General features: G+C 42.1%; 2 protein-coding genes across 2 annotated transcripts in view; one reads left to right on the top strand and one right to left on the bottom strand.

The window, feature by feature from the left end:
• Positions 1 to 26,913, bottom strand: part of nt5c2b (5'-nucleotidase, cytosolic IIb) — a 124,392-nt gene that overhangs the window by 40,457 nt on the left and 57,022 nt on the right. The gene's annotated exons all lie outside the window — the stretch shown is intronic.
• cnnm2b (cyclin and CBS domain divalent metal cation transport mediator 2b) overlaps positions 1 to 26,913 on the top strand; it is a 68,287-nt gene that overhangs the window by 28,058 nt on the left and 13,316 nt on the right. Inside the window, exons 2-5 of the mRNA XM_052126037.1 lie at positions 19,870 to 20,013; positions 20,515 to 20,652; positions 23,426 to 23,595; positions 25,583 to 25,676. Coding sequence (XP_051981997.1) covers positions 19,870 to 20,013; positions 20,515 to 20,652; positions 23,426 to 23,595; positions 25,583 to 25,676 — 546 coding nt within the window. The remainder of the gene's footprint in view (positions 1 to 19,869; positions 20,014 to 20,514; positions 20,653 to 23,425; positions 23,596 to 25,582; positions 25,677 to 26,913) is intronic.

Genomic DNA, 26,913 nt, shown 5'->3' with positions numbered 1-26,913 from the left:
TTCATGTTATAATTAATTGTACAATCAAGGGCCAAAGCTGAAATGTTTTTTTTTTCTTTGTGTAGTACCACAAAAAGAACATCTTTTGTAGCAATGTTGTATCTACTTTATTCAGATTGCCAGTTTTAACTCCCTATAGTTTAGTATTCTAACATAGATTGAATGCCACAATGAAACCTCTGCTAGATAAGTGTTCCAAGGACACCTTTGAGGTTATTGCTTCCTGAACTAGCCCAATTACAATCTTGCAAATCCTGGGAATGGCATGGGGGAGTCAAATCCATGGTGATAAAAAGTTTAGGGAGTAGCATCAGGTTTTTCTTATCCTATATCAAATGGACCTGATGAACTCATGCAGTATAATTTACAAATTCCTTTTTTGACTTCACAGAGTAGAAAGGGGCACAAACAGCATCCCTGAGCATCTTAGGGTCACTCACAGACCACCCAAAGTCTGTTCACTAACACAAAACTGGAAAACACTTTGTCAATCAAAAAAATGCTTCTAGAACTTGCCTTGTTTTCTTAGTTATGTCTGTGAAGTAGTCTGTACTTAGATTTTTTCACATATGAATTTGCACCTGAAAATTGAAAATGATTTTTTCCACAGTATATTATTATATTATTATACAGCACATAATAACCAAAATAACTGTAATTCATTGTTTTACATGTCTGTCTCTTTCTGACTTAGTTGCCGGTTATTGCACAGTTTTAGTGGCAATAAGCACAGACCTTTTGCTGTAACCTAAGTTCTGACTACGCAAGATTAGGGTCACCTGTACATCTACTTTAAAGCTGCAGTTACAGTGCAGATTGTGGAATTTGAAGGACCTAAACAGTAACTGGTTGCATTTCCTATTACAACTCGTGGGTAACAATAATATGCCAATGATCTTTTTGATCCACACAAACTTGTCTTGTCTTTTTAAAAAAAAAATAGTTTTAGTTTATTTTACTCAACACTCTGAAGTGATTGCATCAAGCTTTGACTGCTATTTTCTGGAAGAAAACCACTTGCCTTGTTGCATAGCTCACTGCTTACTGGTTTACAATACCATTTTAGAGAGTTTGCTCTGAGTGTATTTCTTAAAGGAGAGGTCTTGTGACTGTGGCCATTTGTGCATAAATGGCCCCTTAATGATGTTGAATCTGTAAGCAGCATTAACCCAGAGCTCAGACTCAAATAAACACAATACTCATAGACATAGCACTGTTATTCATTGTGAACCTTCTCCGAGGATACAACAAAGTTGATTAGTTCAGTTATGGAGTAAAACATTTTTCTTTTTGACCAAGGGTACTTGGATGTCAGTGTAGTGAGTAGTTTGGTTTATACAAACAAAGTGACTAAAGTGATCAAATTGTTTAGAAAGTTTGATTTAAAATGTTTTTATTTTAAGTCCATTTTATTTATTTTTCTGATTCGTCCAGATTCAAGTTTGCAAGTTTTTATTATGTTTTTTTATTACTCTGCCTCTTTGTATTTCAAAGGAAGGAAGAAAGAAAGAAGTTTGAGGAAGTGCTTAGGATTTAATATTTAGAAAACTGTGGCTTATTTGCACCAGTGTTATCTAGAGGTTGTTTTGGCTGGAGTTCAAAGTCACTGCGGGGGATTGTGCTGGGAATTTACAATGATTTTAAAATGGAAAAAAATAAAAAAAATCTACAATAGTCTTGACCTGATTACCATTTATCATTGTTAGTAATCAATAGTTCAACAGCACAATAGTTTCAGTATTCTCTATTCATTTCTCGCCATTCAGCAGATGTTTTTCATCCAGAACAGCAGTATACCACTTGCGGGATGATCCCCATTGGAAAAGCTTGGGGTTAGGTGTCTTGCTCCCGGGCACATTAATAACAGAGTAACTCTAGTTCCTGGCTTACTCTTATGTGGTCAGGCTGAACGTGCAGATGCTTAACCATTACTCAACTCCCATGTTGAAAATATCTAATGAATTATCATTTGTTGTGCTATGTTTTAAACTAGTTTAAGTGCTGCAGCTTAAGGCCACGTCCATGTCCACACTTATGTTTTGGCCATCCGTCCACACTGAGGCTACATCCATATTAATCCGAATACATTTAAAAACTGCGTTTTCGTTTTCAAAATGCTCTCCCTCCAATGTTTTTAAGCGTTTTTCAAAAGTTGCTTGTCCACTCTAAAATAAACAAAAGCCATTACAAATACAGTCTTAAATGCAATTGTCCTCGTTTTCCGTCGCCAGACAGCAATTCTGAGTAAACTTCCCGTCGCCTTTGAAGGAATGCAGTGTGAAGGTTGTACAAAGCAACATTTATATTTAACGACACTATCAAAGTGAATAGCAAGCACAACAACACAGCTACAACATGGGCCACCATTTTGATTGGGGCATCACATGACAGCAAATATGTCATTGTTTTCAGATATCCCAGTTTTTCCTCATCCACAACACGAAGACATTGTTTTCAAATTGATCCACTTGGGAGAGTGTTTTTCGAAAAGCTCAGTTTTTGCTGTCAAATATGCTGTCTTCAAATGTGTCTGGATTAATGTGGACATAGCCCAATTCACCCAAATATTTCAAGTTTATTGAGCATGAAACCTGTAGAGCTTGGCTTTAATGCAGAAGTTGTGATCAGTTTTTATGTTATTCTTGGATAAGCTATTATTACAAGCACACTTTGACTAAAGGATGTTTTAGATCAATAGGCAAATTACTGTAAATGACTGTCTCTTTTACATACTCAGATTTTACATTTGATGTGATCAAGTGGCTCAGGTATTTTAGTCACTTATTGGAAAATAGTCTATAGATTAAGAACTATTTATGGGCTAGAATTTGGTGATCATGGTTACAAGTTGAGGCTTCATATCAAATTCAGGATCAAACATTTGGTTAAAATATAGCCTTATTTCCATCTTTGAAAGTTCTTCTCCTCTGAAACGCATCACTTATTCTGCAGTATCCCACTGCCCATTACCAATGTCCCAGTAGTTGTCAGAACTGAAATATTTTGTGAGAAGTCTGATTGCTGTCTGTCTGAGACAGTGGCCCTGTTGCATTTTGTGACTATTTATGGTGGGAATTACGCTATGGAAAAATATGACAAACTGCATTCCAGGACTTAAACTGGAAATGGTGGAAAAGAGCACAGTGAGTCTCAGAAGAGCTGAGGGGGAGCAGGAGATATTTTCATGCAGGGCAGTGGGGCCATCTCACATCCACAAATGTCTGCTGATCGATTATCTTTTCTATATCGCACTATACTTGTACAGTTAGTGGTCAAAGAATATGTGACAGTGATGTGATGGTGATGATGTGATTGTGAACAAATGTTAAAATTGTTGCTTTCACACATTCAGCCTTTTCTGGAAAATTACAATGTGAGTTTGTTTGTTTATTAAATGCTAAATTTATTGTTGAGAGGAATGCTAATTTCTTGTTCTGCCAACTATCAGTTTGCAATGCGAGAACTTCCATTTTGTCAAGTTAGCTGCAGTCTTTGCCTCTAAAGAGAGGTATGTCTAAAGGTATTTTTTGACATAGACACACAATCCTCAATACGATGATAATCAACAAACCTCATTAAGTTAAAAGATGAGCTCATAAAATCACCACACAACAATTGACTAAAAGTGGGAACAAAAACAACAATAACTGTATAAATAACTCAATAAACAGCAAATAATAATAATTAAAAAAAAACTAAAAATAAGCTAACCACATAAATTATTAATGTTGCAATGCATGCTGGGAACTCACAAATCAGCAAAATTGATTGAAATCGTTCATTCAGACATCTCTGTTAGGCTAGTTGCGACAACATTTTGGGGAATATTGGTGGTCCAACATTTGATTTTATATAGATGAAAAAATTCAAATTTTGTAGTATCTGTGACAAAAACCCAAAAGCTGGATAAAATGCTATTTCATTTTTTTTTACAGTGTATGTGTAAACAAAGCTTTAAGATTAATGGTTTGAGAACATATGAGGTCAGGACATGCTGATGTAAAAAGTCTGCTTTGGGCCAATTACAAAATTCTAAGGAAGATTCCACTTACTCTTTGAGTCAATTATTTATTTTTTATTGGACAGATATGGAAATTATTCCTGGTCGCAGGATATCAAACATGTTTGATATTTTAGAACCAATTAAAGAAGAAATGTTGTAGTATTTGATGCTCCTTGACTCAAATCTGAGGTGAAACTGGACCACAAAGAAATGAAGATGGCAAACAAGCACTCCAAGTGGACCTGAACGTTTAACGACACTCACCTCCAACTGGCATCGTAGTCTTTCTTTCCACCAAAGACTACAGTAAAGATGCGTTTGGCCCATTTATTTCATGACTTGGAAATGAGTAGCAGCAACAACAACGGCAGCCAGCACCAATGCATGTATGTTTTTTTACATCTGTCATGTGTTTCCTTGAATGGGAGTTTCCTCGTGAGTTTGTGATCAGATTAGATCAACTTGGCAGCCGTGTGTGATCCTCAGTCGTTTGGTGTTTGTGCCATTTACATTATCGGTAATATGATACCTAGTATTTTTAGAATCTGTTCAGATTTTAGAAGTTGTGTAGTGGTGATTCTCTTCTTCCGAGTGGATGAAGAAATTTGTCATCAGTTTATAGGAACAGTAATTGATTCTATTACTTATGATACAATAACTAGCCTGCTTCGAGAACTAAATAAACAGGACCAAAAGCCTTTCTGTCAGTATTTCCTCCTGTTCGATTAGGTGATTTACTGACACAAAATGAGCCCTGTCCCTTTTACGGTGAACTGTCCAGATACTATGACATTAATTTCACCAGACAGTTATTTGTAGATGTACTTTACAGACACATATTCATATATGCAGCAACTTGACAGCCTTTCCAAACGTACATATTTAACACAGACATGCATAACATTTCATATGGGGTTTGGTTGAGCGTTATAGTGGTGCTTGATAAGGCAATCTTTCCATTGCTCATACTTGAGTTAGAACAACATAGCAACCATCTATCAACACCCTCATTGATTTTTGCAGTGCAAATTTCGATGGCAATAATAAAAATAACAGCTAATTTTATCTACGGGCCATTAGTTCTAGTATTCTGCCTGCTCTGAATCAGACACAGAGATAAAGTAGTGTAATAAGATTACATTTATTTGATTTGAATTAAAATAAATAAAACTTTTCCCACACCTAGCTGTGGACCTACGAGGTTGGATCCTTATCATTTTTGTTTCTGGATTATGCACCAGGGTCACATACTCCACCCCATCCTCTTCTTGCTGGACAATAAGAGACACCTTTGATGGGTCTTCTATAATAGGTCTCTCCCCTCCGTGCAAAACATAGTTAAATGTCAAACCATACTTTCCTTACAAGACATATTGGTGTGTAAGGGGAAAGAGGGGGCACATTTCTAATTTTCTCCAGGTTGGACTCAGTAACACGGGGGTGATGAACACTGATGTATTTTCAGTTTTTACTGAACCACTTCACAACTGATTTAAAGTCGACATTACATTGCATGAAGTCTGCATTACTTATGATGGTGTGTTTTGTGATGTGATGGTTAATCCAGGCTCTGAGACTCATTAGATTTGCTACACTATGTTTGAACAGAGAGATACAGCTCTTGCAATTTCTCATTAAGGAGGATAGCAGAATAATTGGAGTATGCACATTATTTTAGAACAGTGATTTAACCTGACTGGAACTACCTGTACATTAAGAAAAGGGATAATGTACAGTCAGCCTGTTGTCACAAAATAAACCCTAACAGGGTGATCAGGACCCCAACACAAAGCTTATTACATGGCTACTAACCAAATAAATAAATTAATGAAATTAATCAATTGTAATTATTTAATTATGTGAGAAAGCAATCGCTTATAAGCTGAACTCCACCTCTAGTTTACATCAGGGTTCTGTTGGTGTTTATTTTGTCTAACTGCACATTTCCAGCTTATTTTTGTATTTAGAATTTGTTTTTGTTCTTGTCTCCCCATTTTGGCATGCCCAATTTTCAATATGCTCTAGGTACTCGTGGTGACTTAGTGACTCGCCTCAATCCAGTGGCGGAGGACGAACCTCAGTTGCCTCTGCATCTGAGACCGTCAATCCACGCATCTTATCACGTGGCTTGTTGAACCCGTAATTAATAATTTGAGTTAAAAAAAATAATTGGACTTGAAACATTGAACTGTTGTAACCTCTTTTCCCTGATGGAGAGAACGAGACATTGTGTCGAATGAAGCAACACTAGGTGAATTTCTTGAAGGCCTCGGTTACCTCTGAACTTGAAAAAAGGCCAGTGAGAAATTGGCAGAAAGAATTTGCATGTCCCTCCCCCGGACATACGGATATAAAAGGAGGGAATCGTGCATCTGTTCATTTGGGTTTTGCGCTAAGGAGCCGAGAATAAGGTTCGGTCGTGGCCGGGGGGACACAACGTCGCGTTCCCTCCATCAGGTTATGGAGGTTACCAGTAACAGTAACCTAGATGTACCCGTCTGTCGCTCACTTGACGTTTTGTCGAATGAAGCGACACTAGGGGTCCCTATTCAATCACGCCATGCGCTAAACCGTGCACCTGAGCTGCTGACGTAGGTGCGGGCAGGCAGTGGCGTGCCAAAGCAACAGAATGCATCAGACTGCATGTGTCACAATCACTAGACGGAAGCAAAGATGCAAGTAACTCTTTATTAGAGTGAAGGAAAACAATGCAGTGGTGGAGTTCGGGTGGGCTGGTGACGCAGTGGCTAGATGGTCAGCGTGCTGGTACAAAGGGTGGTGAATCCAGTACGAGTAAACATCCAGACGAGACGAAACCACGAAGACACTGAACAGGAACAGGAATGAAACCAGAACAGGACTGCAGACAGGTAAACGAAGAAACAACACTGAGGGCACCATACAACGATCTGACAAAGAGAGGAGAGTGTGATGAGTTGATATAGGGGAGTTAATAGGCAGCAGCTGGTGCGGGGAATGATGACAAGTGCACTAAACAATGAAACAAGCGGCAACGCCCATTCACACACGCTTACACGTAGAACAACAATCACACGAGACATGAAGGAGACAGCGAATTCATGAACCGTGACAGTACCCCCCCTCTAGGAACGCCTCCTGGCGTCCCCAGACTCCCTTACCTGTCGATTGTAATCATCAATAAGGGAGTGATCCAGGATGTCTCTAGCAGGCACCCAACTTCTCTCCTCCGGACCGTAACCTTCCCAGTCCACCAAGTACTGGATACCACGTCCCCTCCGCCTTGAGTCCAGAATACGATTAACCGAATAGGTGGGTTCCCCTTCTATGAGTCGCGGAGGTGGGGGAACCGGGGCTGGCGGATTAATGCAAGAATAGAATACAGGTTTGATTTTGGATACATGAAACACGGAATGAATCTCCTGTACACTGGAGGAAGATTGAGGTGGACTGCCACCGGGCTAATGATCTTGGTGACAGTGAACGGGCCAATGAATTTGGGAGCAAGCTTATTAGAAACGGAGCGGAGCGGAGCGGAATGTTCTTGGTAGAAAGCCACACTTTGGATCCGACGACGTATACGGGAGGTCTAGACCGGTGGCGATCGGCCTTGGCCTTGGTGCGCGCTCCCACTTGGAGAAGAGTCTCACGGGCTCTAGTCCAAGTGTGACGACACCTCTGGACGAAGGCGTGAGCGGAGGGGACCGCGACTTCGGATTCCAGACTAGGAAAAATTGGTGGCTGGTACCCTAAACTACACTCAAACGGAGATAAGCCCGTAGATGACACTGGTAACGAATTGTGGGCGTACTCCACAAATGACAGTAGTTGGCTCCATGAGGAAGGATTCTTGGAGACCAGACATTGCAACGTCCTCTCCAAATCCTGGTTGGCTCTCTCAGTTTGACCATTGCTCTGGGGATGAAACCCTGAGGACAGACTAACAGTCGCACCCAGTAATCTACAAAACTCTCGCCAAAATTTGGACACAAATTGGGGTCCCCTGTCGGAAACCACGTCTGTCGGGAGGCCATGTAGCCGAAAGACGTGGTTAACGACTGTTAACGCCGTCTCCTTGGCTGAGGGTAATTTGGGCAAGGGAATGAAATGAGCCGCCTTCAAGAACCGGCCCACCACGGTCAGAACTACCGTGTTACCCTGAGAGGGTGGGAGGGCGGTGACAAAATCTAGTGCGATATGGGACCAGGGTCTCGAGGGGACCGGCAGCGGTTGAAGGAGCCCATCTGGGGGTCAGTTGGAAGTCTTACCAGTGGCGCAAACTGAGCAAGCCAAAACAAAACTGTGGACGTCGCGAGCCATACATGGCCACCAAAAACGTTGCTTGACTAAAGATGTAGTGTGACTAACTCCTGGATGACAAGCCACATTAGAACAATGCCCCCACTGAATAACGTCGGACCGTAATCCCTCTGGCACAAATAAACGGTTCGGAGGACAACAGACCGGGGGCATTACCCCTTGTAAGGCCAAATTGACCTTCGATTCGACCTCCCATGTGAGTGCAGAGATAATTAAGGTCTCTGGAAAAATGCAATCGGGTGTAGACGGGCGATCGGAATGGTCAAAAACACGCGATAAAGAATCGGGCTTGATGTTCTTAGAGCCCGGGCGGTACGAGAGAGTAAAGTTAAAACGTCCAAAAAAAAAGTGCCCACCGAGCCTGCCTAGAGTTCAATCTTTTAGCGGTTCTGATGTATTCTAGATTCTTATGGTCGGTCCAGATGATAAAAGGTACCCCCGACCCTTCTAACCAGTGGCGCCATTCCTCCAATGCTAACTTGACTGCCAACAACTCTCTATTACCAATGTCATAATTACGTTCGGCAGGGGACAAACGGTGAGATAAAAACGCGCAAGGATGCATTCTGTCGTCAGTGGGAGAACGATGGGACAACACTGCACCTACCCCCGCCTCTGACGCATCGACCTCCACCACGAACTGACGTGATGGATCAGGGGTAACCAGAATGGGGGCTGAAACAAAGCGGCCTTTTAGTTTGGCAAACGCAGCCTCAGCTGCGTCTGACCACCTGAACGCAGTTCTGGGAGAGGTCAAGGCGGTCAGAGGCGAGGCTAGTTGGCTGAAATTGCGAATGAACCGCCGGTAAAAATTGGCGAACCCCAGAAACCTCTGTAGGGCCTTACGGGAATCCGGAGTTGGCCAATCCACCACAGCCTTTACCTTCTCGGGATCCACCCGCATTCCCTCAGACGACACAATGTAGCCTAAGAAAGGAACAGACTGTGCATGAAATGCACATTTCTCCGCCTTGACAAACAACCCATTCTCTAGCAGTCTCAGAAGCACTCGTCGAACGTGCTGCACGTGTTCCTGGAGAGAAGAAGAAAAAATCAATATGTCATCCAGGTAAACATATATGAACTGATCGACCATATCTCGCAGCACGTCATTGACGAGTGTCTGGAAGACTGCTGGGGAGTTGGACAAGCCGAAAGGCATGACCAAGTATTCAAAATGCCCCCTGGGGATGTTAAAGGCAGTCTTCCATTCATCCCCCCTCCTAATGCGGACCAAATGATAAGCATTACGTAAATCCAATTTTGTGAAGATCGACGCTCCCTGCAACCTGTCGAAGGCTGAAGACATCAACGGCAAAGGGTAAGTATTCTTTACCATGATGCTGTTCAGCCCCCAGTAGTCAATACAAGGTCGCAGAGACCCGTCCTTCTTCCCCACAAAAAAGAACCCCGCCCCCGCTGGAGAAGAGGAGGGACGGATGAACCCTGCTGCTAGAGAATCAGAAATATATTTCTCCATAGCCTCCTTTTCTGGAACAGAAAGAGAATATAACTTGCCCTTAGGCGGAGACGTACCTGGCAGTAACTCTATCGCACAGTCATAGGGACGATGCGGAGGAAGGGAAGCAGCACGAGACTTACTGAACACCTCCTTCAGGTCTAGATACTCCGTGGGCACGTTTGACAAGTCCACTGCCTCCTCCTGAAATGTAGAGACAGAAACAAACGAACAAGCAGACACAATACAGGACTCATGACATTTACTGCTCCACTCTGATATTAATTTACGCTGCCAGTCTATCTTGGGGTTGTGTTGGATGAGCCAGGGGTGTCCTAAAACAATAGGTGCAAGGGGGGAGTCCAGGATGTAGAATGAAATGGTCTCTGTGTGGTTGCCAGATACCCTGAGTATAATGGGTCCAGTGGTGAATGAAATGGTGGGAAGTGCTTGGCCGTTGAGAGCATGGACTGCGATGGTACGGGTGAGGGGTAGAAGGGGAACCTGGATCTTGAGTGCAAATGTGTAGTCCATGAAGTTACCTTCAGCCCCGGAGTCCAGTAGTGCTCAACAGTCGTGAGTGTGGGCTGACCATCTTAGCCGTACCGGGAGGAGCATGGATGTAGATGAGGTCTTCTCAGCGGAGATCCCACCCGACAATAGCCTCAGATTTACTGCCGGGCTTGCCCTTTTACCGGGAAGTTAAAAGCAAAATGTCCCGCTGCGCCACAGTAAAGGCAGAGGCCCTGAGATCTCCGCCTCTGCTTCTCCCGGGAAAGCCGAGCTCGCCCGACCTGCATGGGCTCGTGATCGTAGACGGGGCTGAACGCGTCCCCGCTGCTGGTTCGCAGAGTCTCCGCCGCTCCAGACACCCGAGCGGGTAACTTCCGACGTTCGACTCGGGAGAGTCGGGAATCGAGACGGAGCACCAATTCGATCAACCCATTGAGGGTAGTAGGTAAATCCAGCGCATAAATCTCTCTCTGGACGCGGTCAGCCAGCCCATGCAGGAACATCTCCCACTGCGCCTCCTCGTTCCACTGACATTCTGTCGCCAAGGTTCAGAACTCGATGGAGTAATCTGATACGGACCTTTCGTCCTGCTTGAGGTCCGCGAGAACCCGTGCCGCCTCTCTTCCTGCGACCGCACGATCAAAAACTCTCTTCATCTCGGCGGCGAGTGTTTGGAACGAGGTACAGCATGGATCTTGGTTCTCCCACACCGCCGTTCCCCATAGCGCTGCCCTCCCCGTTAGTAGCGTGAGCACAAACGCAACCTTGCTACGTTCGTCAGCAAAAGTCCTGGGCTGCAGAGAAAAGTGCATCGAACAGCGTATTAGGAATGCTCTGCAAAAGTTCGACTCACTGTTGTAGGACTCGGGAACGGGTAGGCGGGGCTCTAACTGGGAGACGAGCTCTGGTGGTACGGGGGAAGCGGCCGGTGTGGGTAGCGCAGTGGGAGCTTGCATCAGTTGGAATCGCTGGGTGAGCTCGGACACCTGCGTCACAAGAGCTTGAATTGACCGACCCGACTCATTCATGTACCTCTGCTGGGAATCCATCAGTGCCACACTGGTCTTGATGAACTCCTCCAAGGACGAAGAGGTTCCGCTTGCTGCTTCCATAATTTGGTCAGATCGTTCTGTCACAATCACTAGACGGAAGCAAAGATGCAAGTAACTCTTTATTAGAGTGAAGTAAAACAATGCAGTGCTGGAGTTCGGGTGGGCTGGTGATGCAGTGGCTAGATGGTCAGCGTGCTGGTACAAAGAGTGGTGAATCCAGTACGAGTAAACATCCAGACGAGACGAAACCACGAAGACACTGAACAGGAACAGGAATGAAACCAGAACAGGACTGCAGACAGGTAAACGAAGAAACAACACTGAGGGCACCAAACAACGATCTGACAAAGAGAGGAGAGTGTGATGAGTTGATATAGGGGAGTTAATAGGCAGCAGCTGGTGCGGGAATGATGACAAGTGCACTAAACAATGAAACAAGTGGCAACGCCCATTCACACACGCTTACACACACGTAGAACAACAATCACACGAGACATGAAGGAGACAGCGAATTCATGAACCGTGACAGCATGTCATAAACTTTTTAGGTTCTCGGCATCCCGAAGGGGGACAATTGACGTGCCAAGCATGGGAGCAGGCCGCACCTTTTGTCTCTCTATGTTTCTCGATTAGAGTTAAAGTGGCTGGGGCCATTTAATGCTATTACATGCATCGGGGAAGGCGTTCTTTTCCATATCCTATTCTTTCAGGGGGAAAAGACCCTGCGGAGACCACAACCTGCCCAGACTGGTAAAATGTGGCAAAATACATCACATGGATCCTACCTGCTGAGAGAAACGAGTTGCTAGAAACACGGCGACCGGGTTCGCCGGTAGGGGGACCATACCGTGGAAAACACACACAGGGGGATTAATCCATGAAAGCCCATCCTGTGGAGCACCTATTCCATTACAGAGTAATTAGTACAATACTGGGTCTGATCGGGGAATTCCTCCGCTAAATTCGCGGACCAGAGTGCTAGGGAGGAAGGACATCCAGGGAGCGTGAGTTTAGATGACTCCTGGGTGAAAGAGCGCACGTGATCACCTCAGAAGAGAGGAAAGGCGCTATGAGCAAGCGTAACACCCGGTCAGACATTCCGTACTCCCGAGTTCTATGTGCTCAGACCTGAGAGAACACAGAACAAGACCGACTCAACCCTGAGATTTGTAAAATCTCGTAAAGGTATTGGGTGTTGCCCAGCCTGCTGCTCTGCAGATGCCTGCTAGGGAGATGCCATTGGCCAGTGCCCACGAGGATAACACACTTCTCGTAGAGTGTGCTCGAACCCGCAAGGGGGCGGGCATGACCTAGGTGTAATGGGCCAAAGCGATTGCATCGACGACCCAGTGGGCAAGCCTCTGTTTGGAGACAGCGTTCCCTTTCCGCTGTCCACCAAAGCGGACAAAGAGCTGCTCAGAACATCTAAAGCTCTGTGTGCCGTCCACATAAGTACGCAAAGCATGCACCTGAAATAGCAATGATAAGGCTTGGGAGGGTTCAGCCTCCGGGCGCTTCTAAGGAACCCGATGATAAGGTGCTTCCCTAAGGACTTGCCATCCACTGCGTTGTGGTAAGCCGACATGGCGGCTACATAGACCTTCAAGGTAGGGGGACAGCATCCCCTCCAGCCTTTCCTGCAGAAATGAGAGCACTGACTTTACTGCGCACCTCTGTGGGTCTTCAGATCGGGAAGAATTCCAATTCGCAAACAAGTGCCACTTTGGGGCATAAAGCTGCCTGGTAGTGGGAGCTCTGGCTTGGTTGATCATGTCTACGACAGCAGGTGGTAGGCCACTTAGATCTTCCGCATCCCATCCAGGGGGCAGACATGAAGGTTCCAGAGGTCTGGGTGTGGATGACAGAGGGTGCCCAGTCCCTGAGAAAGAAGGTCCTTCCTCAGGGGAATTCGCCAGGGAGGGGCTGTCGCGAGGAGCGTGATATCCAAGAACCAAGTCCGTGTGGGCCAATAAGGGGCTTCTATAGTGACTTGTTCTTCATCCTCCCTGACCTTGCACAGCACCAGTGCAAGTAGGCTCACTGGGGGAAATGCTTACTTGCGCAGCCCTCAGGGCCAGCTGTGTGCCAGCACGTCTATCCCAAGGGGAGCCTCCGCTAGGGAGTACCAGAGCGGGTGGTGGGAGGTCTCTTGGGAAGCAAACAGGTCTACCTGTGCTTTGCTGAACAGCTCCAAAATCATCTGGACTGCCTAGGAGTGGAGCCTCCACTCTCCTCTGAGCATGCCCTGATGTGACAGTGTGTGCACTGCCTTGTTGAGGTTGCCTGGGATATGAGTGGGGCACAACGACTGCTCCAAAGGAGGAGATGGCGGGCGACATGTGACGAGAGCACACGCCGCCTTGGCGATTTATGTACGCTACCGTGGTAGTGCTGTCTGAACGAATCAAGACGTGCTTGCCCCGAAGTAGTGGGAGAAACCTCTGCAGGAAAATAATTACAGCTAGCAACTCTAGGCAGTTGATGTGCCAACCCAGCCGGGGCCCCATCCAGGAGCCGGCGGCTGCGTGTCCGTTGTTTATGCACCCAACCCTGTTTGGAGGCATTTCTGGTGACCAGAATGCATCGGGACACCTGCTGTAGGGGAACTCCTGTCTGCAGAAAACAGAGGTCTGTTTAAGGCTTGTATGTTTGGCGGCAGAAAGAGGTGATGAACACGCAGTATGTGCAGTGGCGCAATGTCCATCTCGGGACTCGAGTCTGAAGCCAATGCTGAAGTGGTCTCATATGCATCAACCCGAGTGGCACGGCCGCCGCTGAGTATGTCATATGTTCCAGGAGCATCTGGAACTGCTGCTGCTGCTAACCAACCTAGATGCTGGACACACATTAAAATAAGTTTCCATGTGAGCACCTTTGAACGGGAGTCTGTGTGAGGCCCGGTTCAGAACTCGCAGGTCCAAGATTGGCCGCCACACACCACCTGTCTTGGGTACAATGAAGTGAGGGCCATAGAACCCTGGCTTCATCTCGTCTGGAGTGACGGCTCTATCGCGTGTCTGGTGAAATAATCAGAGCTGGGGTCACTAAGGGGATGATCATGTATGACGTACACTGTGGAGCTTCGCAGCGGAGGGAGCAGGTAATATTATCTCGGGGAGCATCCCGAAACAGTTCAGAAAAAAACTCAAAGCACTTACCTTGCTCTGCGTACCTGGCTGGGGGTGGGAATGTGACTGAGGAGGAGGTCCTATGGAGGCGTTCTCTAGACTCGTCAGAACTGGCCCGCCGGGAGTCTACAGTCGAAGACGAGGAGACCGCATCAATGGTGCCATGACTGCAGGTGTTTGCTGCCAGACCGCCGTGAGAACGGCGTGTGGGGGCACCGGTTAGGTAACCGAAGGAGTGAGGGAACCACTCTCTTTTTCCTGTCAATGTTGGTACCGCAGCCCGGGTGGGGTGCAGCAAGATATTTCCCTCCCGAGCCTCCAACGGGGATGGAGTGGTCCAGATACCAACTCCGTAGCAGCCATCTCACTCCTTGTTTTTTTCGTCTCAGGAACACTTGGGAGCCTTCTGGGTCCAGGTAGTGGTTCGGGAGATGGGGGCGTCAGCTTACTGCGGGGAGCTCTACCCTGGGCCTGAGAGCTGAGCCCAGGTTGAAGCGGAGCTGCCTGTTGTTTAGAAGCCGCAGGGGGACGCCCTCGGCGAGCAGACGGAGTACGGCACGCGCTGGAACAGCAGCAAGGCATGATGTGGGAGATGGCCTCCGTCTGGTTCCTCACTGCCGAAGACTGCTGGGCAAAGTCTTCAACGGTGTCGCCGAATAAGCTGAACTGGGAGATGTTGAGAAAGCGGGCTTTGTCGGGGTCCCGCATCTCGACCAGGTTCAGCCACAGATGTCATTCCTGGAGCATCTGTGGCTGAACCTGGTCGAGATGCGGGACACGTTCCCGATGCGGGACACGGAGTGTGGGCATCGCCTGTCCGAGTGCCAGCACTGTGACCTTCACGGCCCCGGGGGCACTGTTGGTCATCGAGTGCAGTTCCTGAAGTAGCTTTCTCTTGGAGGAAAGAAAGCCACAACCGCAACGTTGCCATGGTTATATTCTCGCACTGAGAACATGAACCATTCATAAAACGCTGCCTGTGTGTGATTGAAACCCAGTCACACGAGGCAGCTCTTATGATGTCAGAAGCAGAGAGATGTCTACACAAAGGCGGAAAGATATCTTTAAAAAAAACACAACTTTAAAAAGACATTCAACGCCAATGGGTATACTCTTTTAGAGGAAATATACTCTTTTACAGGTCTATTTGCTCTTTAAGGAAATGCTGTCAAAGCGCCCAGGGGCAAAGCTGCACTGGTGTACAGAGAACAGCAATGCTCTGCGTAGATCCAACAGCAACGCTCTGCTGAGGTGAGTGGAACAGAAGTGATCTCAGCTCACTGATCGGACAACCGTTCGGCTCCAAAGAAGAAATCCTCAATGAACAGATGCACGATTCCCTCCTTTTATACCCATATATCCAGGCGAGGGACATGCAAATTCTGTCTGCCAATTTCTCATTGGCCTTTTCTCAAGTTCAGAGTTAACCGAGGCCTTCAAGAAAGTCCCCTAGTGTCGCTTCATTCGACACAACGTCGAGTGAGTGACAGATGGGGAATTAAAGTTACATTGAGTTGAAATAATTTTATTAGCTTGTAGAGATTACACAGTAATCTGAAAAGTAGGAAAGATGACTCAGTACACGAATAACTGGTCTTATATGTCTTAATCTCCGGATATGCTGCTGTTTCTTTGAAAATCATACTGCTAGATAGCGTCATTAACTAACCAAAAACAAGTATTCCAGAAACCGGAATTTCCAGAGTGGTTTATGGCACCATCTAGTGGTCTGATATTTCTCAGTAACAACCGCAAAGAGCAGTCAGATATTCATTAATGACTAAATAAACACCAACAGAACCAGATGTGGAATTCAGCCATTCAGCGATTGGATGATTATTCATTGAATACAATTTCAATGCAAACCAATGTGTTATGTCCATTTATTTGAATATTTGTTAAGTAGTCTTGTATAGGCTGGATAATGAGGAGTGAGATAGTAATTTTCACAAAATAAACCAACAAAACACTGACGCAAACTGGATGTGGAATTTAGCTGTTGAGTATTTTCTTTTTTCTCACATAATTAGATAGTTTCACCACAAATCAATATTTTATGTCCATGTATTTTTTTACTTGGTTAGTAGCCTTTTACTAATTGGTATAATGTATAGTCAACCAGTTGTTATCACAAAATAAACCCAACACGATGATCAGGTATCACCCTGAAGGGGTTTATTTTGTCATAACAACCATCAACTGGCTGACTGTATGTTATCCCACGTATTACACAGCTTCTAAATAAATAAATGCAGATGAAATATTTATTTGCGTTGAAATTGTTATTATGTGAGAAGAAAGAAATTGCTGAACAGCTGATTTCCACCTCCGGTTTGCTTCTGAGTTATATTTGTGTTTAATTTGACTGTCCGACTGCTCATTTTCCAGACAAGACTACTTGCCAAATAAATACATAAAAGGACTCAAAACATTGAAATGAGTTTAAATTATTTTATTAGCTTACTTGTAGAGACTGCAGAGTGATACTAGTAGGAAAGAAGACTCGCAATACCCGGATTACCGGTCTTAATACCCAGATGTGCGGTTGTAATAACAACAAATAACAACTTGGTATAGCCATGCACAATGTAGTCATGTTATACTGCTTCAAGGAAACAAGGTATTAGTTTCCTCAGTGTACAACTTCTCCATGTTTTCAGTTTTCTAAAGATGCTAGTACAGAATTAGAATGTATAGTATAAAAGGCTTCAAAGCAATATTAAAACTACTGTGTGTGATTTGTGTGCCAATAGTGGCACTTAACTCAAAAATAAAAATTTCAAATGATTGATGCAAATGATTTCCAAACCAGTTTCACGTGTTTAGTTCGGACAAACAGATTATCCCGCCCCAAGTTCATGTGATTGGTTGAGCCAATGTTGCTGTCAGGTTCTATATTTAGCACACAATGGTACAGGTTTGGGAAAAATAAAAAAATTGTGGGTACAGTACATATATGTTAAAACCCACAGTGGACAAAGTGGCACTCAAAGAAAGAACTTTCCATGGTTCGAGATCAGTTATGGTGGTCTGGGACATTGTGCTGCTGTTATTGGAGAGACCCCTTTGGGACACCATGGCAGTTATAGTCGGTGAGTTGACAACGCTAACTTATCTTGCTAGCTAGCTAATGTTTACATATGATAAAATCTTGATATTCTAGATAACATGATACCTCATCTTGAGTTTCCCTCCTGCTTGTGAAAGGGGTGTGATGTTGGCACAAGGGCGGCATGTTAAGGGTGGGTTTTAGGGCAACGCTACTGGGCTACTGGCCTGATGGTGGGAATGCATATAGATTTTGGTGTCGTGGCTCGAAGTCCAAAGATATTGGCTCCACTTGGCCCAATAGTGGACAAGTGGCTATTGTTTACATGTTTCATGGAATTTTACATTTTGAATAGTTGCCTCTGCGCATTGAACTGGAACAGGTGTTCTCTTTAATGTCCATTAAATTGACAGAAAATGAATGTAATAATTTTCCTATCAATTCACTGAAAAGCATATCTGTCCTAAGAATTCTTAAAATAATCCTGTTTTAGAAACACAACTGCAGTAGCTTGGCTCCAGTAATACATTTATTTTAATCGGTGACAGCACACATATTAAAACTGTATTGGAATATTTTCCTCTCTTTTTTTTATCCACCTTGGGATGGATATAAACCCATCAGAGAACAGATAAGAAGCAAATATCCTTGTTTCCTTGAAGAGTTGAGAAATGGTGTACTCAAGGGAACCTATGAAAGAAAATACATGAAGTAAACATGTTTTTCCACTATGGCCTGAATAAACCCTTCTTTTTGTGCTGAGACTTAATGCTTGAGCACTTATTTATTTGGTCTCATGACTTATTCTACCCCTTGACTCTTGACCTTGTGTCCTCTTTTCAGGGGGGATTCATAGCCACTTGCATACAAAGGGTTGATTGATATTATTAAAATATTATCTTCTGAAGTTGTTTGCAGTGCTAACACAATTAACCTTCGCTACCAAATAACGTTTTTGATACATATTACAAAATAACCATTTAAAACTAGTGTAACACTGTTTTATAGTAAGGGTTGCTTAATTTTGGGGGGTTAAGTCTTTAGCTGTCTAGGTTTTCTTAGTTTTTAAAGTGATGTTTAGATTTTGGTTTGAACATAAATTCTAAATCACACTAGAGGTCAATGGTCTGAAGGAACCTTTGAGTAGTAACAAAGATGAGGTTGACATATATTTTGTAAAATTAAAATGAAATATTTTTACTTTATCTGTGACATTTTTGTTAATAGGTACTTTCTTAAAATGGCTTCTCCAACCTTTGGTGGTAGTAGAAAATAGGACCTAAGACTGCAAATATAAAGTACACATGTTGTTTTAACATATCACTGGATGTTCAAGCTACTTGCTTTACATTGATTTAAGTCATTGCAGAGTCAGAATAAGGAAATGAAGGTACACACACTCAAGTTAATTCCACTCTCCTTAAGCAGAGATTTATACCCAATCATTGTTTGTGTGTTGTCATGGGGTTTGCCACAAGTGCGTCCTAGGCTTCCTAGTATTTCAGCAAATGGCCATCTGCATGTAAACGACCAACTCTAGGACGGATCAGATCACCCAGCAGTCACTTTGGTGAGAATATTGCCTAAGTGGAATGGAAACTTCATTTCAGGGCTAATATTAGCCTGGCCTTCTGGAAAATTCCTTCTAAAAGTTCACAAGCTGAGAAAAGGCAGAGAATTTGTTTGGTGTTTTGCTTAACAGTATTTACAAAGAGAGGTTTTTGCTTTTGTCTTTGGACTGTCTATTAAAAACTTGAAAGTGCACCCATGTCCTTGTAGAGATCTTCTGTCATTATTTAGTTGGAATAAACAAAACTAAATGGCGAAATGCTAATTTTCAATTAATTTATTTAATTCTTCTTTGAGTGTCTTTTTTAGAAAACACAATGCTTATGTAATCTTTGTCCCCTTCAATGGTGATATCTCACCAAGACTGGACTACTTTCATTTAAAGACACAATACACAATGTTTTGAGACTGAACCCAGTTACTCGAGGACACTAAACCTTCAATATAAAAGACAAAATACTTCAGTGTTTTGGGAAACAGGGTCAGACTTTTCACGCCAGGAACGCTCTGAGACATTAACACTCTAGGGTGTTGATTGTGTAGTTGTTTTAGTTGATGTTGTTAGTTGTTGTTTAGTATTATGGCTAAAAAAAGTTTTGTTGCTACAATACTATAACCTGCCTGCCAATTGTAGTTACAGATTTAATTTTCTTTTAAAAGCCATGCAGGTTGTGGAAATAAATAGTATATTTTGATACACTGAGGAAATATGCTGCTTAAGTGTGAACAGTTTACATGTTTTAAACTTGGTTTGTGTTAGTTTTCTTAATGAAAATCTAAGCAATTGTATTTCTTAGGTAAATCCCATCTGGCAATAGTACAGCGGGTTAACAATGAAGGAGAAGGCGACCCATTCTACGAAGTGCTTGGCATTATCACCCTTGAGGACGTAATTGAAGAAATCATCAAGTCTGAAATCCTGGATGAGACAGACTTATATAGTATGTGCCATGAAACAAACTTAAGTACTTTACAAAGAGCTGAATAAATACTTAATTATGCTGTAAAATTCTGTAAACGACAGCATGGAGCACCGTGGAAATTTGTCCTGAATGTAATTTCTCAAGATAGAATTATATGATACTAGGTTTGCACTTTCCCCATTAAATATTCTTGGAATGGCATCATTTTGTGTATGTTTGTGTGTGTGTATATATATATATATATATATATATATATATATATATATATATATATATATATATAGTTGTACATTTTAATTGATGCTTTTAAGCTTCACTCTCAACTAGTCTGCCTTTTAAAGTAACTTCTCTTAAAGTGTTGTTGTAAATATGAATTACTTTCCACTAGCCCAGCTTTAAAGCAACCTTTTTAAGTCGAGTAAAAATGAATTCCTGAGCTGAGATGTTTTACATATAGTACTCATCATTCAATAAATTTGTTTAAAAAAATGTTCCCCTGTCATCTCACTTTCCCGACAGCTGACAACAAAACAAAAAAGAAAATCGCCCATCGAGAGAGGAAGCAGGATTTCTCGGCTTTCAAGCACATGGACAGTGAAATGAAAGTTAAAATATCACCTCAGCTTCTACTGGCTACTCTGCGTTTCCTAGCAACAGGCAAGTGTATTAGATTGCTGCTTGATTTACCTCAGTGTGTCCTGTGACTGTAAGATGCCTAGGGTGCTCACACAGAGGAGGAGCCTGGTTTCTGGTATTTGGTGAAATTTGTGTAATTATTTTTTTGTTTTTTTTACATTGGCAGAATTTTCTTTTTTTTTTATAGTGTTTTTATCATAGAAAGCATTCTGCATTTAAAGTACATTACACTTGTTTCTTGCAGTGGAAAGGAAAACAAAAGTATGGACAATTCCAAACATTACCTCCACTACAACAGAACAGTTGCTTATTCTTGCAGAACTATTCAAACATTTGGCACAACCACCTACAAGTACTTTCTTAGCTTTACTGTCAGTCAAATCACTGTTAAAGGATCCAAAGACTGGCAGTGTATGATAGGGACAAATAAGACTTAAATACTCTGATATATGCTATTTAGCAGTCATTTCTATTGCACTGTCTTTGGCGTCTGTGAGCAAAAACATGCACTTAGCAACCGCTGTGGTCTGATTCGCAAACGCGTGACTCTTATCAGTCGGTCTTTTGATTCTATCATTAAGAACTCTAACTGTGTTGAGTACCAAAAGAAACATTAATGGAAATGTTGTGTAACTGGAATCGGTATAGAATATTCTGTGTTCAATACATGTTGTTAATCTCAATCAGCAGCGTTTGTGGCATAATGTTGATTACTACAAAAATGAATTTCGACTCGCACCTCCTTTCCTAAAGAACAAAAATAAAGGTTACAGTGAGACACTGATAATGGAAGTGAATGGGGCCAATTTTTAAAGGCAGAAATGTGGCGCTTCTAATTAGTGGTGCACCGATCAGGAAATTTAAGGCTGATAAGGATCTAAAAAAAATTTTAACACTAAGATCTTCTGAGACTGGTAGCGATTTTTTCTTAAAGTACCATTTGCCACACTTTTGTATGTTATATGCTGCAGTTATATTTTTATGCCCCAAACAGTAAAATTACGGTAACAATTTACAAAAAGGTCACATTTGTTAGCATTATTTAACAACATTACTGTACTTAACATGAACTAATGAACTTAATGTTAGTTAAACATTACAAATATATTTTTAAAATCAAAAGTTGTATTAGTTAATGCACATTAATGCAATATGAACTAATAATAAACAATTTTATTAACTAACATTATGATTAATAAATGCTGAAAATATATATTGTTCATTGTTTGTTCATGATACCTAATGCATTAACAAATGTTATTTTTTTGGTCCCCCTTTTTCTCCCAATCTGGAATGCCTAATTCCCACTACTTAGTAGGTCCTCGTGGTGGCGCGGTTACTCACCTCAATCTGGTTGGTGGAGGTCAAGTCTCAGTTGCCTCCGTTCTGAGACAGTCAATCCGTGCATCTTATCATGTGGTTCGTCTTGCATGACACCACGGAGACTCATAGCACAGGAGGCTCATGCTACTCTCAGCAATCCATACATAACTTGCCACATGCCCCATTGAGAGTGAAAACACCTAATCGTGACCACGAGAAGGTTACCCCATGTGACTCTACCCTCCCTAGCAACTAGGCCAATTTGTTTGCTTAGGAGACCTGGCTGGAGTTACTCAGCACAACCTGGATTCGAACTCATGACTCCAGGGGTGGTAGTCTGCATCAATACTTGCTGAGCTACCCAGACCTCCACTAATGTTAAAGAAATTAAACCTTTTTATTAAGTGTTAACAAAATTACATTAAAATTACATTAATTGCGAATTGCTCACATTTATTTGTATTGAAAACAGTTATTAATAGTTCTGTTGCCTATATCAAAAGGTCATTGTGACATACTGGCAACCAAAAACCATGAGAGCATCACACACAGCAGAGATACTTTTACTTCTCCAAGCCCCCCCAGACATTTCAGGACCCCATCTCCACTGGCGCTGCGTGTTCAGCTTCTCCGGTGTACATACCAAGCCCCTCCTAGCCCAAAAGGAATAATAATAATAATAAATACATAAAATTCATTTTCTCCTTCTATTTATTCTTTAGATTCATTTATATCCTTTCTGCTAAACCAGTATCATTTAAAAACTTGGACAGCTCCGACAAATTCCTTTTATCAATGATAAATTTTAGATTAAAATCTCTAAATTCTTTGCCTTTTAATCTTTCTTTAAGTGATTCCTTTCTCTTCTGTATTGTCTACATCACATGTTTATTTGTTGTTTAATTTGTTTTTATACCCATTATCAGCCTTTTAATCCTCTTCTGCTCACTGTGCAATGAGTCAGAATAACTACGATAATGACTCTAGAACTTAATATCCATACACATGTAATTCTTACACATTTTTAAAAACAAAGCGGCATATTTATGTGAATTACATAATGTCTGAAAGTTTTAATTCATGAATGCTTAGAATTGTCTACAACTCGATCTCCAAAGGTCACTCTGTCTTGCTTCAAGAGCTGAGCGAGCGCTCATTCATTAGAGTAGCAATGTATGTGTGATTCCCTGCGTGCTGCAAAAAAGATTGGCCTGAAATCTTGGCACGATCACAGATTTAAGATGTATATCGGCCGATTTCGAATGGTGGCCGATCGATCGGTGAACCCCTACATCATTTTATAAAAGCACTTAAATTAATTCTTCTGTTAAAACTTGTGTATAATTTGAGCTGTTGTTTAAATCATTGTTTTTTGCGGGATTGGAATCAAAATTCCTTAGTATTACCATCTCTGTTGAAGATAAAGATGATGATGATTCTGATGATGGTCATGTCTCCTTTTGCTTTACAGAGGTTGAGTCTTTCAGCCCTATCCAGATGTCTGAGAAGATCCTTCTGCGTCTCCTCAAGCACCCTAATGTCATCCAGGAGCTCAAATATAATGAGAAGAATAAGAAGGCTCCTGAGCATTACCTCTTTCACCGCAACAAGCCTGTGGACTATTTCATCCTCATTCTGCAGGTCAGCTTGGCTGTTTGGTCGAGGGCCACGGAGGGCACAGAGGGGATTGAGGTTATTAGCCTAGAACAAGCTGGGATTTTTGCAAGTATTTACACACCTAGTATACAATATAAGATTTCAACTAAGGTGCCTATGTGAAAGAAGAATGTTTTAGTGGGTGGCATATTTTGCCATTATATACTGTAGGATTATTTAACTCTCTCCTTGTGAAAGACAAACCTTTTGTACTGTTTCTGTACTGTTGTGCCTAAAGGGGCGGTCATGGTACACTTTGTGCTCCATTCACTTCCATTCAATTGCATCCAAACGAGGGCGACTGGAAAAGCATGCTCATGCAAAGAAATGTTGTACTGCCCTGAATACAACTGCCTATAGAAAATATCATACCCCTTTAGAATAATAAGTTTTGCAACATAAACCCATAAAATATTTTTCCAGCTTTATTTGCAAATTTTTACTTACAACATTCAAGTAACAACACAAAAAGGCAACAGTTCTAAAATCTTATAAAAGATGAAAAACTAAGATAACAGTGTTTGAAAAGTGATCATATCTGTGGATTTAATACTTTGTAAAGCTACATTTTGCTTTAATGACAGCCTTTAGTCTGTTCGGATATGTCTCTACGAGCTTTGCACACCTAGATTGAAGAATACTTGCCCATTCTTTCTTGAAGAATTGTTAGATTTTAGATTGTTAGAGTGGTGGTGAACTGCTCACTTCAAGTCTATTTACAGGTTTTCTATTGGATTTAGTTCAGGCTCTGACTTGGCCACTCAAGATGTGTTTAGGGTCTATGATGTGCAGAAAGGTGTGCCACCTTCCCATCTTCAGTTGTCGAGCAAAGGGCCACAGATTTTCCTCAAGAATTTGGGTGTAAATGGCAGCATCCATTTTCCATTCAATCCTGACCAATTGCCCAATCCCAGCTAAAGAGAAACACCCCTACAACATAATGTTGCCACCACCATGCTTCACAGTAGGTATGGTATGTTCTGGTTGGTGTGCTGGGTTTGGTTTTCTCCAAATATTGCATTTGGAGTGCAGTCCAAAAAGTTATATTTATGTCTCATCTGACCATAAAACCTTTTGCCAATGACATTAGAATACTCAACATGTTTTTTCGCAAAGTGTAAATGAGGCTTAATGTGGCACTTTTTCAGAAGAGGCTTCTTTCATGCCACCCTGCCATACAGGCCAGCTTTGTGTAAAGCTTGGGGGGATTGTTGTGACAGACTGATCAATCTCAGACATTAAGGCTTATAAATCCTTCAAATTTGTCTTTGGCCTCTTAATGGCTTCCCTGATAAATATCCTCCTGGCACGGTCATCCAGTTTGGAGGGACGGCACGATCTAGGCAAGGTTTTGTGGTGCCATGCCCTTTCCACTTCTTAATAATGTTCTTAAGTAATCAAAACCACTACAGTTGGTGTCAGTTAGGGGCCAATTAGCCAGGTATGTGATCCGAAAGGTGATTGGTTGCACATGAACAAGTTTGTAATGGTTACTCTTAGGTGCTGATTACTTATCTAACCCAGGTATTTTTCATTTTTTTTATAATTATTCAGATTTTTTTTTTACATGTTATTTTCACTTTGATGTTGAAGGCTATAATGTGTAAATTCTGCATGAAAATGTTAGATTGAATTTCTGTTGCTTTGTTCGAAAACATTTTGCATGCTCGAAGCCTAGTGTGACTGCCCCTTAAGGACCTTGTTGCATGAAAGTTAAGAAAAACCTTACGATTACAGTTTTCTTATGCAGTAACAAAATAATTTATTTGTCACATACTCAATGTTACACAAGGTGCAAAAGCAGTGGAATTATGTTTTGTGTTCAACCACTGAATTTCTAAAAGAAGAAAATATTTGTATTTATTCTGTGTACCTAATAAGATTTCAGTTTTAGAAGAAAATAATCATATTCTAAGAATTCTTTATATACTGTATATATAATATGATGTGACATATGTGATCTGTTCTCTAGGGGAAGGTGGAGGTGGAGGCAGGGAAGGAGGGCATGAAGTTTGAAGCTGGAGCGTTCTCCTCATATGGGATGATGGCTCTCACTGCTTCTCCAGGTAAACACAACAGAATCACAATCTCTTTCGTTTAACATGTGTAATTCCAATTCGCATACTTCTGCTAAGTAGAAAAAGCTCCAGTGCTGGAACCAGATTTAAAGTGGGGGCGAGGGGTGTCAAGTTGTGATGTCATCACAACAACATTCCGCATTCAATATGCAGATTGTGTTGTATTTTAAACCAGACCAGCTTTCAAGATTGTCAAAATTATGGTAACTGACTAGTTATTTATCTAACTTAATATTAAACTGTCTCTTTACACAGTTTGAATGTTGACGTAATAAAACAAAAGTGTTTCAAATCTGCTTCCGGGCCTGGTTCGAGAGACTGACCGTGTGTTCCAAACAGGGATAAATCACTTTCCGAAGTGCACTTTGAAGAAGGAAAAATAATCATGATAGTCATGCTGTAAGATCACATCAAACATTATTTCCCAAAAAATTCTGAGTTCAGAATGATCCTTATTTTTCAGGCCCCACACCTTATAGCCTTCCAAAGCTCTTACATTGGATGGTTAAATCTTTGAAGGGAATAGTGCATAGGGTCAACAACAGTATTATTTTATGTAGCAAACATTAACTATGGTGTTATCTTACCATACTTACTCTACAGTAAGAGAGAAATTGTTTATAAGGATATGTTTATCATCCGAGGACTGTTTTGTAATGGCTGCATTGGCATCTTGGAAACTAATCTGAAATCAGTTTTCTTGCTGCCATACCTTTACACGAAAATGTGGTCTTAGGCAGCTGTCTTCGGTTTTGGATACTTCTGGAACACTGTATTCTTTCAACTGCGTGTTCTATTGTAGGGGTTCCTCATTTTTATGTATCTATGACTCCACCTGGTTTCCACCTGGCATTAAGATGCATCTCGGGTGATCCGATCACATGTAGTTAGGTGAGACACATCGCTTTTTACACCTGGTCGCATAAATGCATCTCCCGTGACCACTTGTGTTTGGATTTGAAGGGGAGGGTCAGTTTTATGAAATTCTTGTTTAAATCATTTGACAGTTTTGTTCACAATATGCGCTGTGTTTTAAATCATTTTAAAGCAGCTTATTGCATTCAACATTGTTTGACATAAAGAGGTAAGGGATAGTAATTTCCTCATACCCAACAATAGGGTGCAAAGCAGTATTTGTTCATAATCCTACTTTGTCTAATACTGCTAACTTTATGACCGACTTCGATATATATCTTGTCTTACTGTGAATTTCATCAGTATTCCT

The sequence above is a fragment of the Xyrauchen texanus genome, chromosome 5 (genome assembly GCF_025860055.1).
Source record: "Xyrauchen texanus isolate HMW12.3.18 chromosome 5, RBS_HiC_50CHRs, whole genome shotgun sequence".
NCBI lineage: Eukaryota > Metazoa > Chordata > Actinopteri > Cypriniformes > Catostomidae > Xyrauchen > Xyrauchen texanus.
The sequence above is the reverse complement of the archived record's forward strand: the minus strand, read 5'-3'. Positions and strand labels throughout refer to the sequence as shown.